Source organism: Rhinatrema bivittatum, chromosome 2, assembly GCF_901001135.1.
Source record: "Rhinatrema bivittatum chromosome 2, aRhiBiv1.1, whole genome shotgun sequence".
Classification (NCBI taxonomy): Eukaryota; Metazoa; Chordata; class Amphibia; order Gymnophiona; family Rhinatrematidae; genus Rhinatrema; species Rhinatrema bivittatum.
The window spans coordinates 505,719,511-505,736,416 of record NC_042616.1 but is presented as its reverse complement, the minus strand read 5'-3'; the positions used below and the strand labels follow the sequence as shown (position 1 = coordinate 505,736,416).

At 42.9% G+C, this 16,906-nt stretch overlaps 1 protein-coding gene across 1 annotated transcript in view; it reads left to right on the top strand.

The window, feature by feature from the left end:
- The window catches only part of MCUR1 (mitochondrial calcium uniporter regulator 1), a 101,287-nt gene that overhangs the window by 18,783 nt on the left and 65,598 nt on the right, over positions 1-16,906 (top strand). Inside the window, exon 3 of the mRNA XM_029590685.1 lies at positions 6,130-6,233. Within this exon, the coding sequence (XP_029446545.1) occupies positions 6,130-6,233 (104 nt within the window). The remainder of the gene's footprint in view (positions 1-6,129; positions 6,234-16,906) is intronic.

Below are 16,906 nucleotides of genomic sequence, written 5' to 3'. Positions count from 1 at the left end.
TTGGTCCTACCCGGACATCCGTATCTGATATCTTAGGTTTCCTGCAAGCCGGTCTGGCCAAGGGGTTGTCATGTAGTTCTTTGCGGGTACAAGTAGTAGCTCTCGGTTGTTTGCGCAGTTCCATACAGGGAATACAGTTGTCGGCGCATCAGGTCGTGGTCCGGTTCCTTCGGGGAGCAAAGCATTTACGCCCTCCGGTAAGACATCCTTGTCCTTCTTGGAGCTTAAATTTGGTCCTCACAGCTTTGTGTGCGGCGCCTTTTGAGCCTTTGAAAAGGGCAACATTGAAAGATCTTACACTAAAAGTGGTGTTTTTAGTATCTTTTTCTTCTGCTCGTAGGATTTCCGAGCTTCAGGCGTTATCCTGCAGAGAACCCTTCTTGAGGATTTCAGATTCCGGGGTATCGTTGCGGATGGTTCCTTCCTTTCTTCCAAAGGTAGTTTTTTCTTTCCATTTGAATCAATCAGTGGAACTTCTGTCCTTTTCCGAGCTGAGCAGGTCGGACCCTCTTTATATAGATTTGAAGAGGTTGGATGTTCGCAGGGTGTTACTGCGTTATCTGGAAGTGACTAACAGTTTCTGAGTCTCCGACCATCTGTTTGTACTCTGAAGTGGTCCAAAGAAAGGTAATATGGCTTCTAAGGCAACAATAGCCCGCTGGTTGAAAGAGGTTATCAGTTCCACATATCTCCTGCGTGGGAGGCCCTTGCCAGTTGGTCTTAGGGCGCATTCCACCCGTTCGCAGGTGACTTCATGGGCGGAATGTCAACAGATTTCGCCACAGGAGATCTGTAGAGCGGCTATCTGGAAGTCTTTGCATACCTTTGCGAGGCATTACCGGTTGGATGTTCAAGCTCCTTGTGCTGCAGGATTTGGAGAAGGTATGCTCAGAGCAGGCCTCTCCGGATCCCATCCCAGGTAAGAAAAGCTCTGGTACATCCCAAGAGTCTGGACTGATCCTGGTACATACAGGGAAAGGAAAATTGGTTCTTACCTGATAATTTTCATTCCTGTAGTACCAAGGATCAGTCCAGACTCCCACCCGCTTAGAGTATAGAGGTAATGGAGAGTCCGCTCATTCCGTATTTAATTATTTCTGGTCTGCAGATCACAGTTATGTACCATTTCCAAAGGATCCTGTTCCCACTTGGGGTTGGTGATCCCGTTCAAGTTACAGTTAGTGTATATAGTTTGGTTTTGAGCCATTCTGCTTTGTGACTGAGTAATACTGACTGACTGTGGGTGGCACCTCAGGGTATAGCACCAAGGTGTACAATAACTGAGGGAAAATAATCAAATATTGGTTCCCCAATACACGCAATTACCCATAAATAAGGAGAACCTTATATAATATAACAGAAATACTTTAAAACACACATTTATTAAGAAAGACACATCTTAATGTAACCCCACTAAATACATATACAATCACACATTTAAAAACATCAAACATGAATATCTTATAGGCAGAGAATTTTTATAAATGTAATATAATCATAAACAATATGAATCTTCACATATGTTGTATTAAAGTGCTTCTAAATGCAGATTCTCGTAGTTTTCAACTTCGCAGCTCTCCTCCATTAATCACTGCCGTAATGAAATTCACTTGAGTACTACCCGACACTACTCCCGATACTACTCCCGACGAAGATCTCCGTTTCACCTGACAAGCAGGCTTCCTCAGGGGAAACTTCTAATATCCCTGCAACAATCAAACAAAATCATTTACCTCATCCCACATATAACCAATGCCTACATATCACTATAACTATAAATCCTTACCATATGCGTCCAACCAAGGGACACACAAAAATTCTTATCCAAATCACGAATTTCTCCGAAAATCTTTGATACACTTCAATTTCATCAGAGCCTTATATCAATTCTTCAATTTGGTCACGAAACTGTAAACCACAAACATTATTTTCAATCATCAAAGTTTAAAGAAATGAAAGACAGCATACTACCTGAACAAGCGCTACCATCACGTACCTTCAAAAGACGGAAGTGACATCATCACTTCCTTTCTGCAAGGATCTCCATTCTACACAAACTAGTGCATTGCCTACTCTATATATAGTCCTCAACCACCTAAACTACCAATTAAAGAACACTCATCAACAATAATCCGCTGCTCCAGATACTGGAGGAAACCACACAATCAACCAATCAAAGTAAATCTATTCCAAACCCCTCTGAATGGATAACTAACAAATTACAACAAGAAATATACTTCCATCCAACCAATTATTTAATGAAAGCCCCCCATTCAATTGGACTGTTGAGTCCATGTGGAATCACAGTGTCCCAGTTGAAAATGTAACGTTGTTCAACCCGTCTTAGAATGTAGAATGGAGATCCTTGCAGAAAGGAAGTGATGATGTCACTTCCGTCTTTTGAAGGTACGTGATGGTAGCGTTTGTTCAGGTAGTATGCTGTCTTTCATTTCTTTAAACTTTGATGATTGAAAATAATGTTTGTGGTTTACAGTTTCGTGACCAAATTGAAGAATTGATATAAGGCTCTGATGAAATTGAAGTGTATCAAAGATTTTCGGAGAAATTCGTGATTTGGATAAGAATTTTTGTGTGTCCCTTGGTTGGACGCATATGGTAAGGATTTATAGTTATAGTGATATGTAGGCATTGGTTATATGTGGGATGAGGTAAATGATTTTGTTTGATTGTTGCAGGGATATTAGAAGTTTCCCCTGAGGAAGCCTGCTTGTCAGGTGAAACGGAGATCTTCGTCGGGAGTAGTGTCGGGTAGTACTCAAGTGAATTTCATTACGGCAGTGATTAATGGAGGAGAGCTGCGAAGTTGAAAACTACGAGAATCTGCATTTAGAAGCACTTTAATACAACATATGTGAAGATTCATATTGTTTATGATTATATTACATTTATAAATATTCTCTGCCTATAAGATATTCATGTTTGATGTTTTTAAATGTGTGATTGTATATGTATTTAGTGGGGTTACATTAAGATGTGTCTTTCTTAATAAATGTGTGTTTTAAAGTATTTCTGTTATATTATATAAGGTTCTCCTTATTTATGGGTAACCTCAGGGTATAGGGCAGAGTCTGTCAAAACTTTCTCTGTCTCCATCTGCTGGAGGGGAGGCAAAACCCAGGAGTCTGGACTGATCCTTGGTACTACAGAATGAAAATTATCAGGTAAGAACCAATTTTCCTATACCAGCCATATCTTATCTTAGCACCGCATACCATTTTTTTTAAAGTTGGCTGTTGTCTGGACACAGCTTTCGTCCCTGGTCGATTCGGTGACATCAGAGTCCAGACCGCAACCTGCAGCTTTTTCTGCGTGGCCTTCCTCCACAGTCTCCTTGATACCAGCCGCTCACATAATCTCCTTATTAGTAAAGGAGAAGCTTTTCATATCCAGCTGCTTTTTCTTCAGTGATATCCCGAGACTTTCTCACTGCTCTTTTTGCAGAATATTTGGGATCGGAGTGCTCTGATGGCTAAAGATAGCTGGATCAGGGTAGGAGCATTGGATTCAAGCCACCATTTCCTTGAGTGATGTCACTTCCTCCCACTTATTGATTTAGTGTGAAAAAAAATTCTTTATTGGGTTAATGTCTCTATATATTTTATGTGACTGAGATGGCTGACAGATGGGGAAGATGGGAATCAAACAGCGGTGATTACTTTCCAAGCATACACAGATGTGAACAGAATAACATTTAAAAATTAAAATATGCAAGGAATCAATTTAAACTGTTTTCCAGCGCACAATATTCCTGCACAGTAATAGTTGAACCCTCAAACAATTTCTATTACACGATAAAACAGTCTTTCCCTAACAAAAACAATTCTCTCACAAGTGCTGCTTAACCACCAACAGAAGCAGCTCCCTCATTAAGGGTAGTAGTAAGACAATGGTTGAGAGATTAGGTTGGTGGCGGTTGGGGAAGTTGGTGCTGGGTTGCATATGGGAATTTATACTGCTTGCGAAAGTATTCGAGCCCATAAAAAGTCAGCAGATTTGTGTGAATTACAAATTACACACAAATTGTTCCAGGCAGTATGTTTATTGCAAACCAGTATACTCTTAAAAATAAATTTTCAAAGTCACAGTTCATTATTTATCTGCATTTTTTGTAAAATAAAATGAAAAATGCTGTTTGCATAAGTATTCAGTCCCTTCAGATTAGTACTTGGTGTGTTTTTTGCCCATTCTTCCTAACAGATTTGCTCTGGGTTGTTCAGATTTGTTGGATAATGCTTATGGACTGCAAATTTTCAAATAGTGCCACAGAATCTCGATTGGATTGAGATCTGGACTTTGACTTGACCGCAGAAGAACATTCACCTTTTTGTTCAGCCACTCCTGTGTTGCTTCATCCTTGTGCTTGGGATCATTATCCTGTATGTTGCACCATCCATCCGTCCTTCAGTTTTAACAAGATGCTTAGTCCCTGCTAAGGAAAAAGATCCCCACAACATGATGCTGCCACTCCCATATTTTACTGTTGGGATGGTGTTTGCTGAGGAATGGGCAGTGTTAGGTTTGTTTGTGCCACACCCAGCATTTTGAATTTTGGACAAAAAGCTCCACGCTTTAGCTGGGTCACTCTAATGCTTTCTGGCAAACTCTAGATGTGCTTTGATGTGGTTTTTCTTTAGTAATTTTCTTTCTAGCCACCCTCCCATGCAGGGCAGTTGTATGCAGAGCTCATGGTATGGGTGACTGGTGCACCTCCACTCCAGTTTCAGGCACTGAATTCTGTAGCTCCTTCAAAATGATTGTTGGCCTCTCTGTGGCTTCCCTCACAAGTCTCCTTGCTTTGATGCTGAGCTTTGAGGGGTTGCCTTGTCAATGAGTGTCTGGGTGGTATGATGCAGCTTCCATTTCCTCACAATTGATCCATCAGTGCTCACTGGGATATCAAGCACTTGGATATTATTTTGTAGCTTTTTCCTATTTTGTGCACGTCTCTAACTTTATCATTTTTCTTAGAATGCTCTTTGGTCTTCATTTTAATAGCTTTCCTTCAGATTCATAGTCTGATCATTGATACTGGAATTAGGGGGTCTTTTATCCAGAAAAGCTGATCTTTTTTTAATGATTCACAGCTAGAGGCCAATTGTAAGCCAGTTGTTAGGCAATACCTTTCATTTGTATAAACTTGGAGCTTCTGCAGCACACAGGGTTGATGAATACTTATGTAAGCAGCATTTTTCAGTTTTTAATTTTATTTTACAAAAAAATGCAGAGAAATTATGATTTTGAAAATTTTTACTGTAAGAGCATACTGGCTTGTAAATACACAGATTGTTCCAGATAGTATGCTTAAGTGAGATTTGTAATCCACACATCTGACTTTTTAAGGGGTTTGAATACTCTGCAAGTCACTGTATATATATCTAACCAAAGTGGATGAGTCTCAGCTGGGCAGATTGGATGGGCCATTTTGGTCTTTCTCCATTGAAAAACAGGAGGGCTGAATTAGCCATGACACATGGGTGATGTCGTCCATCAGTACTGAAACGGCTCATCTCTCCTAGCTCAGTAAAAGTCTTACTACTTCTCTCTTCAGATTCTTATCAATCTTCATTTCATATGCTTCCTCTGTGTGTCTCAAGTAAAATACCTAGGTGTGGGATGTGCACAGCCCCCTCTCTGATGGGACCCATCTTTTCCTCTCTCTGCTTTCTCTGTCAGCTATTCCCCCCCCCCTCTTCCCGCTTTCCTCAGTTATCCTTCCTTGCTGTGCAATGTGGACAGTCTTCTGCTCCGCCACCTAACTGCCACTCCTTTTTCCCTCTTCCTATAAGTGGTCTCTCTCTCTCTCTCTGTGTCCTCTTTGTACATCCCTTCCACTTGTGTGTGCTTGTTTCCTGTTTTTTTCCCTGAGTTGGATAAGTTTTGTAAATCAGCTTCATTCATAGTAAAATGTGCTGGTCAATAGAATGACTTGAAATGAAGAGTCTAATAAAACACCCTTTTAATACTTCATTTCTTTATAGGGATTAAAGAGGTATTTATGAATAATCTGTCCTAGGCCATGTTTCTTCCCACCCCCACATGAAACTTTTTGTAGAACGTGTTGGCTGTTTGGGGGAGAGCTGACTTCTACTGTACTTTTGTTTTGCCTAGGATTCACTACTCAGCAGTCGGAGGCCATTGTATCTGCTTTGGTGAAAATAACTAATTCCAACATGGATGTGGTTTATAAGGACATGGTCACCAAATTGCAACAGGTCAGTTACATATATGAATTATGATAAAGCTAAGATGCCGGGTTACTTAACAGTATAAATCTTACAGTCCGTAATTGAGGCCCTTTTACCCAGAAATCATAAGGAGACTGTTTTAGAAAACATTTTTTTTTTATTAGGGCCATGTCAGTGACAGCAAATAAATACAGAAAGAAAGATAATGGCAAAAGCAGAGAGGGTTCTTTCTGTTTCCTCTTTAGGGAACAAATTTACATATCAAGTTTCCACATATAAGCTAGCAGATTTTCTACTTCCATATCATGTGGCTTTACTACATTTCATCTGCTGGCCTATGATGCCATGCAAGCTCACACAGATGTGTTTAAATAAACTCTTGTAACCTTTCGCTTAAAACAATCTCTTTCTGAAATAGCAGCTGTAATGCATGTCATAACTATGAACATCTGTGCATGATATTCCTCCATAATTATCCTTCACCATCTCTAAATAGAGGGATCTGTGTTTGGAACCCTGTGTTCTCGTACCAGAAAATTCCTTACTCTTCTATGTTCTGTTAGTCCTCATGGCTGACCTATGATAATGTAGCATATTGGCAATCATTTTCCCCTCTAGTTAGCAGAGGTCTGCAGCTGTCATCCTGTCTCAGCTCTGTACTTGTGGGTAAGAAACACTTATCTGAAAAAGAAACACTTATCTGAACGTTCACAGAAACCAGTGAGGACTCCTTACACCCCGCGATTAAAGATGTAAATATTTAAATAGTTAAATGTTTAAACTTTAGAGTTGCCTACAGCTGTGGGAGGGGGGAGGGAGAATTTAGGGATCCCCACAGCACAAATCCCTAGGAAACCCAGGCAGGCAAGCCATTTAATCTTACACTGTTTACCCAGTCCCAGCATACTGTACTGCTTCCTCCCTGGAAGCTCTGTGTAGCGCCTTCAGCTGTTTGCCTAGCAAGCCCTTCTTCAGCTTGCTGGCCCAACACTTTCTTCCTTTTTGTTCTACTGTAACAATCTTATGTGTGGGTTATCTTCCCCTTCAGATTCTTGGTCCAGAACCTTATCCTTAATACAACTATACTTAAAAACAATAAATATATGGCTATCACATAACAACTTAAAACTAAACACAGCAAAAACAGAGTTAATTTTCCTAGCCACCATCTCGGACTTCTCACACTGTCCTCCAGCTAATGTTATCTTTGAAAATCATACAATTCCAATAACAAACTGCGCACAAAACCTAGGCATATTGATTGACTCTAGTTTTCAATGACTTCTAATATTTCTGCTTTAGTCAAAAAATCCTTCTTTAAATTCCAATTACTTAGGAAACTAAAATCACTTTTTTCCCCTTCTGACTTTCGCTCAATGGTTCAAGCATTAATATTGTCAGGATTAGATTATTGTAACTCCTTATACCTAGGTCTCCAGGATCCACTATCCGTCCTCTCCAGCTTACTCAAAACTCTGCAGCCCGTATAATCACCAACATCCCTTGAAGAGAACACATTACATCACTTCAGTCCCTTCATTGGCTCCCTCTACGATACCATATTCAATATCAAGTGTTCTCTATCATCCACATTAATCTACAACCTGTCGTCTGTCTGGCTATGTTCTACGCTAAGACTCTACCGCCCATCTCGTCAACTAAGATTCATGGATAAATGTGTACTTGAAGTTCCCACAGTAAAAATGGCCAGACTGAACTTAACCCATAGGTGCGCGTTTTCGATCGCTGATCCAATTTTATGGAATTCGCTTCCAGATCACATCCTCCTTATCTCAAACTCCAAAAAATTTTAAAAAGCTCTTAAGACCCATCTCTGTACCCTCACCTAAAATAAGCCTAAAGCAAACTTTTTTATTTTCTCTTACTGACTGGTGAGAGGTTATGAAAACTGAACAACTTTTATTTTACCAGTGTATTAGATTTACTTTCCTCTTATTGATTCTCGTATTTCTGTATGTAATGAGTTAATTTATTATGAATGTATATTCTTTCAGTTGTAAACCGCTTAGATATACAGCCATATTTGTATAAATGGTATATAAGAATTTTTAAATAATTAATAAAATAAATACTAGCATTTGGAGACAGAGGAGAGACCCCATTTTCCGTTACATCACTGGTAGTTACCATGGTGGAGCTCAAACAAAAAGCCAGTATTTTCTGTCAGTAAGCAGGGCTAAATTAGCCATGATCTGTGGTGACGTCATATGACTACAATGAGCGGAACGGTCTCTCCAAGCTAGTAGAGCTTTGAGCTCTGAGTATGTGCTGGAGTTGTCGCACAGGCTTTCTTCAGTCTTTTTGTCCATGCTTTTCAAGAATGGCTTTTGTCTTTTCACAATTTTCTCCTTAGTCTACCTTTGTCTTACCTTGCTAGTTCTCAGCGACCCAAAACAGTACTTTTCAGTGCTGTTCAACCTCAGGGCTTGAGAAAAAAAAAAAAAGGTGAGAAAAGGGAGAAAAAAGTACTCAAACATTCCAGAATGTAGCATCAAGGAACGACAATTAGTGACTTCAAATCATGTACTTTAGTCAGATTGTTAATAAGATGGTAATGACATGTGTTATCTGCCTGGAGCTGTACTATGACCAATCAAACTGTGCTGCATGTGGTTTTGTCCCAAAGGTCACAAAGATCCAGAACTGCAAAAAATAGCTAGCTTACGAGCAAAAAGTAAAAGCAGGTCGGCTTCCTGCAGCCATCACTCCTCTGCTTCCTCCCAACAGCAGTAGGAGCAGATCCTAAGGGGGGCAGTTCTTCACACCGTGTTGATCCAGACTGCACACTTCCAGGTGTGTCAAGTCTTACATGGCCATGTTCAACTGAGTCTGTCGGTGCTTTACCTTGGTAAGCAACCTGAGACTCCTCGACACACTGTGCACTGTACCCCAGTGCAGTCTAAAAAGAAGAAAGATACGATGCAGCATTTGAGAGAAAATGGTATATCACAAAATGCATCAAAGCCATTGATACAAAGAGCGTCTGGATGCTTGTCGCATGACGTACCAAAGAGATTGAACACAAAAATCCAGCCACATCAGTTTTATATCACCCAGTACCTTTACGAATGTCTTCAGTCACTCAAGCCACACTTCACTTTCGCTTTGCCGGAGAAAGCCCCACCGCAACAATTCTATGTCCGGAGGGAGGGGTTGCGGCACTTACTGCAGACAATCTGAGGCCTTTGCAACCTCTGCTTGTACCACAGCTGGAGCCATAGCCACTTGTCGGATGGCGTGGCTCGGGGCCAGCACCATTTGAGGAGCCCATGAAAAATTTGCCAACCTCCCCTGTCACCCGGAAAACCTCTTTGGAGGCAAGCTCCGTGAAACTGTGGCCCAATTAAAGGAGCAAAACATAGCAGTGTTGTCGCTGGCATCTCCCCACGGAGCAGTCTATGACCAAAAAGTATTACCCTGTGTACAGGAAGGCCTACTTCCAAAGACAACCTTATAGGCCATATGCCACATACTGTCCACCACCTTACCCTCTGACCTTGTCTCAGCTATCGCAGCAGGCAGAGAGCCCAAAGACAGCAGCCTCTACCCCCGAATAATAACAACACAAAAACCCAGCAGGGTTTTTAGAAGCACCTGGGCCACTTTTTGCAGCTGCATGTTGGAGGGAGAATTTCCCATTTCTACCGCTCTTGGGAAGCGATCACCTCCGACCATTGGATTCTCAACATTGTCAGAGAGGGCTATTCTCTGCATTTCAAGAACACACCTCATCTTCCCCACCAAGTGAGCCTGCATTAGTCCACCTCAGGTATTTGTCGCTGGCTTCAGGAGGAGCTCACCAAACTTCTCCAGCAGCATTCCATCCAGTGGGTCCCCAGCTCTCAGCTAGACCAGGGATTCTACTCCCAATATTTCCTTATCCCCAAGAAATCGGGAGGACTCTGCCCAATCTTGGACTTAATTCTCAACGAGTTCCTGCAGAAGGAAATGTTCAAGATGACATCTCAAGTCCATCCTTCCCTTTCTAAACCCCAATGATGTGGATGTGTTCGCTGGACCTCAAGGATGCGTACTCTCACATCTCTATGCACTGTTCCTCCTGACGTTACCTGTGTTTTCAGGTCAGCAAATAGCACTTCCAGTGCAAGGTGCTCCCCTTTTGTCTCTTGTCGGCTCAGAGAGTCCTTCACCAAGTGCTTAGCAGTAGCAGTGGGCCTCCTCAGGAAGCAAGGAATCCAGTTGTTCCCATACCTTGACTGCTTGATAGTGGCCATGACCATCCTTCAGAACAACCTACAGACCACAATTCAGTGCCTGGAGGGACTTGGCTGGATCATCAATTACAAGACATCTAGTCTCCAACGCAGAGCCCCCAGTTCATTGGGACCCGCATAAGTATGGCTCAGGGCAGAGCGTTCCTTCCGGCAGACGGGGGCACACACTGCGCACCCTGGACATGCAACTAGGAGACTCTGCTCTCACTTCTGCCCGCCATATCTTGACCCTACTGGGTCACATGGTGGCAGCCATCTATGTGGTGCCACATACTCGTCTGCATATAAGACGCCTGTAATGGGGGCTCAAGACACAATGGACATAGATTTTTGCATCCACTGTCCCAGCAAGTAAGTCTAACCCGCAGCATGAGAGCGGACCTGGAATGTTAGTTATGTCCCGTAGCTCTCTGTCAAATCTCTGCTTCACCCCCCCCAACTCATCAGTTAATCCTCACCACGGATGCCTCAGGCAAGTGGTGGGGAGCCCATTTGGATCACATACAAACATAAGGGCTCTGGTCCTGTTGGGAAAGTCTTCAACAGATAAACCTCCTAGACCTTCGAGCGATTGGAAATGTCATAAGGACATTTGAGGCCTTCCCTCAAGGGAGAACCATCATGGTCCACTCGGACAATCAGGTTGTGATGTTCTACATAAACAAAGGAGGGGGGTCCGGATCCTGGATGTTGTGCAGGGAACCAGTGCACATTCTAGAATGGGCAGAGGAACGTTCCATCATCCTTCAGGCAACCTACCTAGCCCAGGGTGAAGAACTCCAGAGTGGACAAATTTAAGCAGAATCTTCCATCCGCACAGGTGGGAACTTCGCCATGACGTGGCAGAAGCTCGCTTCCAAGCTTTGGGGCATTCCATGCATAGATGTTTTCACCATGGAAATCAACAGGAAGGTGCAGACGTTCTGCTCGGTCTACCCCAACCAGAAATGACTTGGGCAAAACGCCTTTCTCATATCGAGGATGGGAGGACTTCTCTACGCTTACTTCCCCCTGATTCCACTCATCGCAAACTATAAAGAAGTGTATCATAGACGTTGCCGACCTCATCTTGATAGCTCGAGCTTGGCCCAGACAACTGTGGTACGCCTATCTTGTGCATCTCTCCATTGAACCACTCATTCCCTTCTGTCACATTGCAGATCTACTGTCACAGGACAGGGGCACCCTGCTTCACCCTATGCACGTCTTGCTGCACCTCACAGTGTGGAGGTTGAAAGGACGATATTAAGCCACCTCCACTTGACTTCAGAGATCCAAGAGGTGCTGGTGTCATCCAGAAAGACTTCTATTAGACGAAACAAATCCAGGCAAGTGACTAAGATACTCCGCCTGGTGTGAAGTCAAGGGCATAGACCCCCTTCTCCTGCTCACCGGAACTCCTTTTACACTATCTCCATTCCCTCTATCAGGCAGGATTGGCAGCAGCTTTGGTAAGGGTCCACATTAGTGTCATTGCAGCCTACCATCTCTGTAATGGCTTACTGGTGTCCAACCACCCTCTACTTTCCCAGTTTATGAAAGGTGTTCTACGACAGCGCCCTCCGGTTCACAGACCGCCTGTTCCGTGGGATCTCAATCTAGTTCTGGAGCAACTGATTCTTCCAACCTTTGAACCCCTAGACCAGGGGTCGGGAACCCATGGCTCGCGAGCCAGATATGGCTCTTTTGAGGGCTGCATCTGGCTCGCAGACAAGTGTCGCCATACTTCGCGGTTCCCCGCTGACCCAGCTGCTCCCCGGTCCTCCGCCGCCCGGGCTTAAAATGCTGTCAGCCCGGGCGGAACGCAGCAGGACAGCTGGAGTCAGCGGCACCGGCGTGCTGTCTTCTCCCCCCCCCCCCTCCCCCCCCGCGGCCCGGAAGAGGAAGTGGAGAGCATCGGGTGCCTGCGCGGGAAGAAGAGACCACACTAGCGTGGTCTCTTCTTCCGCGCAGGCACCCGATGCTCACCACTTCCTCTTCCGGGCCGCGGGGGGGAGGAGAAGAGAGCACGCCGACTGGAGTCATCCGGGTGCCTGCGCGGGAGTCATCGGGTGTCAGCCGGGTGCCAGCGCTGGAGTCATCGGGTGCCTGCGCGGGTCTTCCCGCGCAGGCACGCTAGTGTCCGACGGGAAGAAGACTGCAGCGCGGCTCGGAGGAAAATGAAAATCTTCAACCGCGGCCGATGGGACTCCGCCTTCGCCTACGCGAGGGCTGAAAATGAAGGAGGTTAGCATTGGGAGGTGGCTGCTGCTGCCGCGAGTTCCCGGGGGGGGGGGGAAGGGGGAGAGAGAGAGTGAATGAATGAGCGAGCAAGCATGTGTGTTTGAGATCCTGTGTGTGTGAGTGAGAGATTGCATGTATGTGAATGATTGAGAGCCTGTATATGTGAAAGAGAGTATGTCTGTGATTGAGATCCTGCCTGTGAGAGAGAGAGCATGAATGTAAGTTTACCATTGGGAACCTGTATGTGTAAGTTTGTAATTGAAAACCTGTTTGTTTGAAAGAGTATGTGTGTATGATTGAGATCCTTTGTGTGTGAGAGAGATCATGTGTATGTATGATTAAGAGCCTGTGTGTATAAGTAAGAGAGAGATCATGTGTGTCTGTGTCTGATTGACAGCTGATTTAGGTGATGGAGCATGTGAGTATGTGATTGAGAGCCTGTGTTTAAATGAGAGAGAGAGACCATGTGTGTATGTGTGTGATTGAGAGCTGATTTAGGTGAGGGAGCATGTGAGTATGTGATTGAGAGCCTGTGTGTAAATGAGAGAAAGAGAGGACATGTTTGTAAGCATGTGAATGAGAGTCTGTGTGTGAGAGAAAAAGACAGCATGTATTTATGTGATTGAAAGCCTGTGTGTGTGTAAGCGTGAAAAGATAGACAGCATGTGTGTAAATGTGTAATTAAGAGCCTATATAAGTGAGAGAGAAAAAACATTTGTATATGTGAGTGACTGAGAGCATGTGTGTATAGGTGTGTCATTGAGAGCCAGTGTGAGAGAGAGCGCTGGTATGTGACTGAGAGAGGAGAAAGTTCCAAGCAAACCACCCCACCTCCTGCTAATTCAGAACAATCTCAGGACTCCTGGATATCAAATGTTCCCAGGTATGCAGAGCAAAAAAATGTTTGTATCCTTATTATTTTTCATTACTGGATCTTTGTGTCTGCTATTTTGAAATATTTTGTTGGTATCTGGAAATGTTTTATATGAGTTTTTAATTATTGGATATTCCACTCATCAGCTGTTTCGAAATATGTTCTTTTTGTTAGTACAGTTTTACTGCTGATGATTTTATATTTCTTGATTTGTTTTATAAGGATGTGTGATGTTTCTTTTTTCCTTTGTTACACTGCATACAGAGACTCTGGCTTGTTGCAGTTTCCAATTCAGTTTTTGTCTGCATGCTTCTTGTTATGCGTTTTGGTCTCTTTATTCTATGTTAGGTGAGGGACAGCACGTGATTCAGGTGAGGTTTTCTGCTGGCGTGTAGTTTCTGTGTAGGACTCTATAGCAGCCTGACTTGGTCCGTTTTCCTAATAGGAGATGTATTGGTGTCTTAAGGCCTGGTGTAATATTTTCAGAGACTTATTGTACTTTAAAAGTGTGATCTTACATAAAATGCACACATTTACTTGTATTTAGTTTTAAACATATTGTATGGCTCTCATGGAATTACATTTTAAAATATGTGGCGTTTATGGCTCTCTCAGCCAAAAAGGTTCCTGACCCCTGCCCTAGACTATTCACATGAGATATCTGTCGTGGAAGGTTTATTTTTAGTCTATCTGACTGCCTCAAGAAGATTCAGCGAGTTGCATGCTCTGGTTCACTACTCACCATACCCTGATTTTCACCATGACAAGGTAACTTTACAGACACACCCCTCATTTCTATACAAGGTAGTTTTGGCCTTCCACATCAAGCCATTACCCTACCGACTTTCTATCTGAAGCTGCACAAAAACGAAGGTGAGAGGCGGCTCCACATTCTGGACTGCAATCGAGCCTTGTCCTATTATAAGTGTAGAACACACTCTGAATCTAGAGCTTCACAATTGTTTGTTGCTTTCAACCCGAATGCCCCGGGTCTACTGGTCTACAAGAGGACTCTCTCGACTTGAATTTCGTAGTGCATTCAATTCTGTTATCGTATAAGATTAGAGACCCTGACCAGTCTGCCAAAGGCACATCAGGTGAGAGCAATGGCAACGTCAGTGGCTCACTTGCGTAAGGTTCCAATAATGGACATATGCAAGGCAGCTACATGGTCCTCGCTCTATACTTTCACTTCTCATTACTGTCTTGACCAGCATGCCACTGCGGATGCAGTGGTGGGCAGATCCATACTCCAATCAGGGACCACATAAAGAGACTGTCTACTGCTCTGGACCAGGTTGAGCACAGCACATCATACTCAGTCTCGGGAACTGCACCATGTTCCCACAGGGACCCTTCATTCTGCACTCACAGCCTTCAGCTGGGGACTCCCAGACAGCATGGCTAATTCAACCTGCTTATCTGCAGGGAAAAAGCAAGTTTGCTTACCGTAAATGGTGTTTTCCATAGATAGGATGAATTAGCCATACTGACCCACCCGCCTCCCCAGACAGGTTCCACTTCACACTTCGCAGACATAGCGCTGTGCGGGAAGGGACATTAGCTTCCCAGAGGGACGTCCTCAGACAGCATGGCTGATTCATCCTGCTATCTACGAAAACACCATTTATGGCAAGCAAACTTGCTCATCCCTCTGGCTCTGGATACCGTGTTCACACTGTTTTGCTACTTGGCTGCTATCGTTCTGGTCTGTGCACATCAGCTTCTCATCCTCCATTCTTTACTGCTCCCTCAGATTTCTGTATTCCAGATGCATAACTGCACTGTTTTACACAATCTTAAGACAAGCATTTGTTCATCCCAGATTTCTTAGATCACTTTTTTCTGTCAACTTCAGCGGTGTATGCTCTGTTGCAGATTTTTGTGTCATTCGCAAAAAGGCAAACTTATCTTTCTAACGCCTCTGCAAGTTCAGTCACAAAAATTATTGAATTTACAGTTTAGTGGTTCTCAGTCTTTACCATATTAAGCCCCCTGCGCCACACCATACTTGTTTTGCAAAATTGAATGATTTAATTATTTTAACTAGTTTTAACTAATAAACAGAAGGCATGGGGGTAACCTGCTTGGAGTGGCATTTACAACCCTAAGCACCTTGCTGGGTAGGCTAAATGGACCATTTTGGATTTTATCTGCCATCACTTACTATATTAATTACCTACTAAAAGGAATACATTATATATGAATGTAGAAAAATTCTCTTCTCTTTGGTGGCAGTGGGGTAGTAACTCCTTTCTGGCTGCTCTTTACTTCACATGTTGGGAGGATTGGGGGTTAGAAAGCCCCTAGCCCTGATCTGTCTTCTCTGTACTTTGTCAAACAGGGGAAGATGGCCGATGGTGATCCCCATGAAGGGTGCAGATAGCTCTACTCTGCCCTAAATGGTGGTTATAATACCCAAGTTGAGAATCACTGTAGTAGGTAGTTTGGAGGGAGGCAGGACATCTATTAATAAAACTGATGTATGTTTTGTCAGATGTTTGGATTTATTTTATTTAGATTTTTATAAGCATATAGCTATTCACCTCATTGGTAAATGTGCAGCCTATATATATATTATATACATATCAGTAGTATGATATCAAAGGGTAAACAAATTTGTGGATTGTTTTTTGCTGTTATATGCTTAGATTTGGGGGGGGGGGGTGCTTTCTGTCCTCTCACTTAAAACCTGCCTTGCTCATGGATATGAGGGCTCTTAAGCTGTTAAGCTAATAACTGCTATTTACTGTGTTAAAGTAAGGCAGTATTTACTGTCTGTATCCATTCCACACATGACCATACCCTCCTTACATGATCATCTGAAAATAAAGATCAAACAAGGAATACAAGATGGCACCTTTTTATTGTATTGACATATTTCTTGATTGGTGTTTGGAAGTTATGCTCCCTTTATCAGATCTAAACAAAATGAGCCAGGTACAAGACCACGATACCTGAACATATAAGTAATTTTCAGATTGTATTAGCATGGTGATGAAAAGGGAAGAAGAGAAGGTGTGAGTGATGTGTAGCACAGCAATAAGGTGATTGAGAGGTAGCCAAGTTGTCTGTAGTGAATTAGCCCATATGTGTCAAGTCTGTTTTGAAATCTTTTCTTTCTATGATGGTTCCTATGGAAGATAATGTTGGACCAGCTTTGGGGTGGGATTGAGATACTGGCACTGAAACACCTATATTTTATTTATTTATTTATTTATTTATTTATTTATTTATAAGCTTTTATATACCGAAGTTTAGCTAGATGCCTTCACTCTGGTTTACAGGTCAAACAAATTATTACAATTTGGGAAGCAACTTATATAAAACAATATATTACAAGTTAA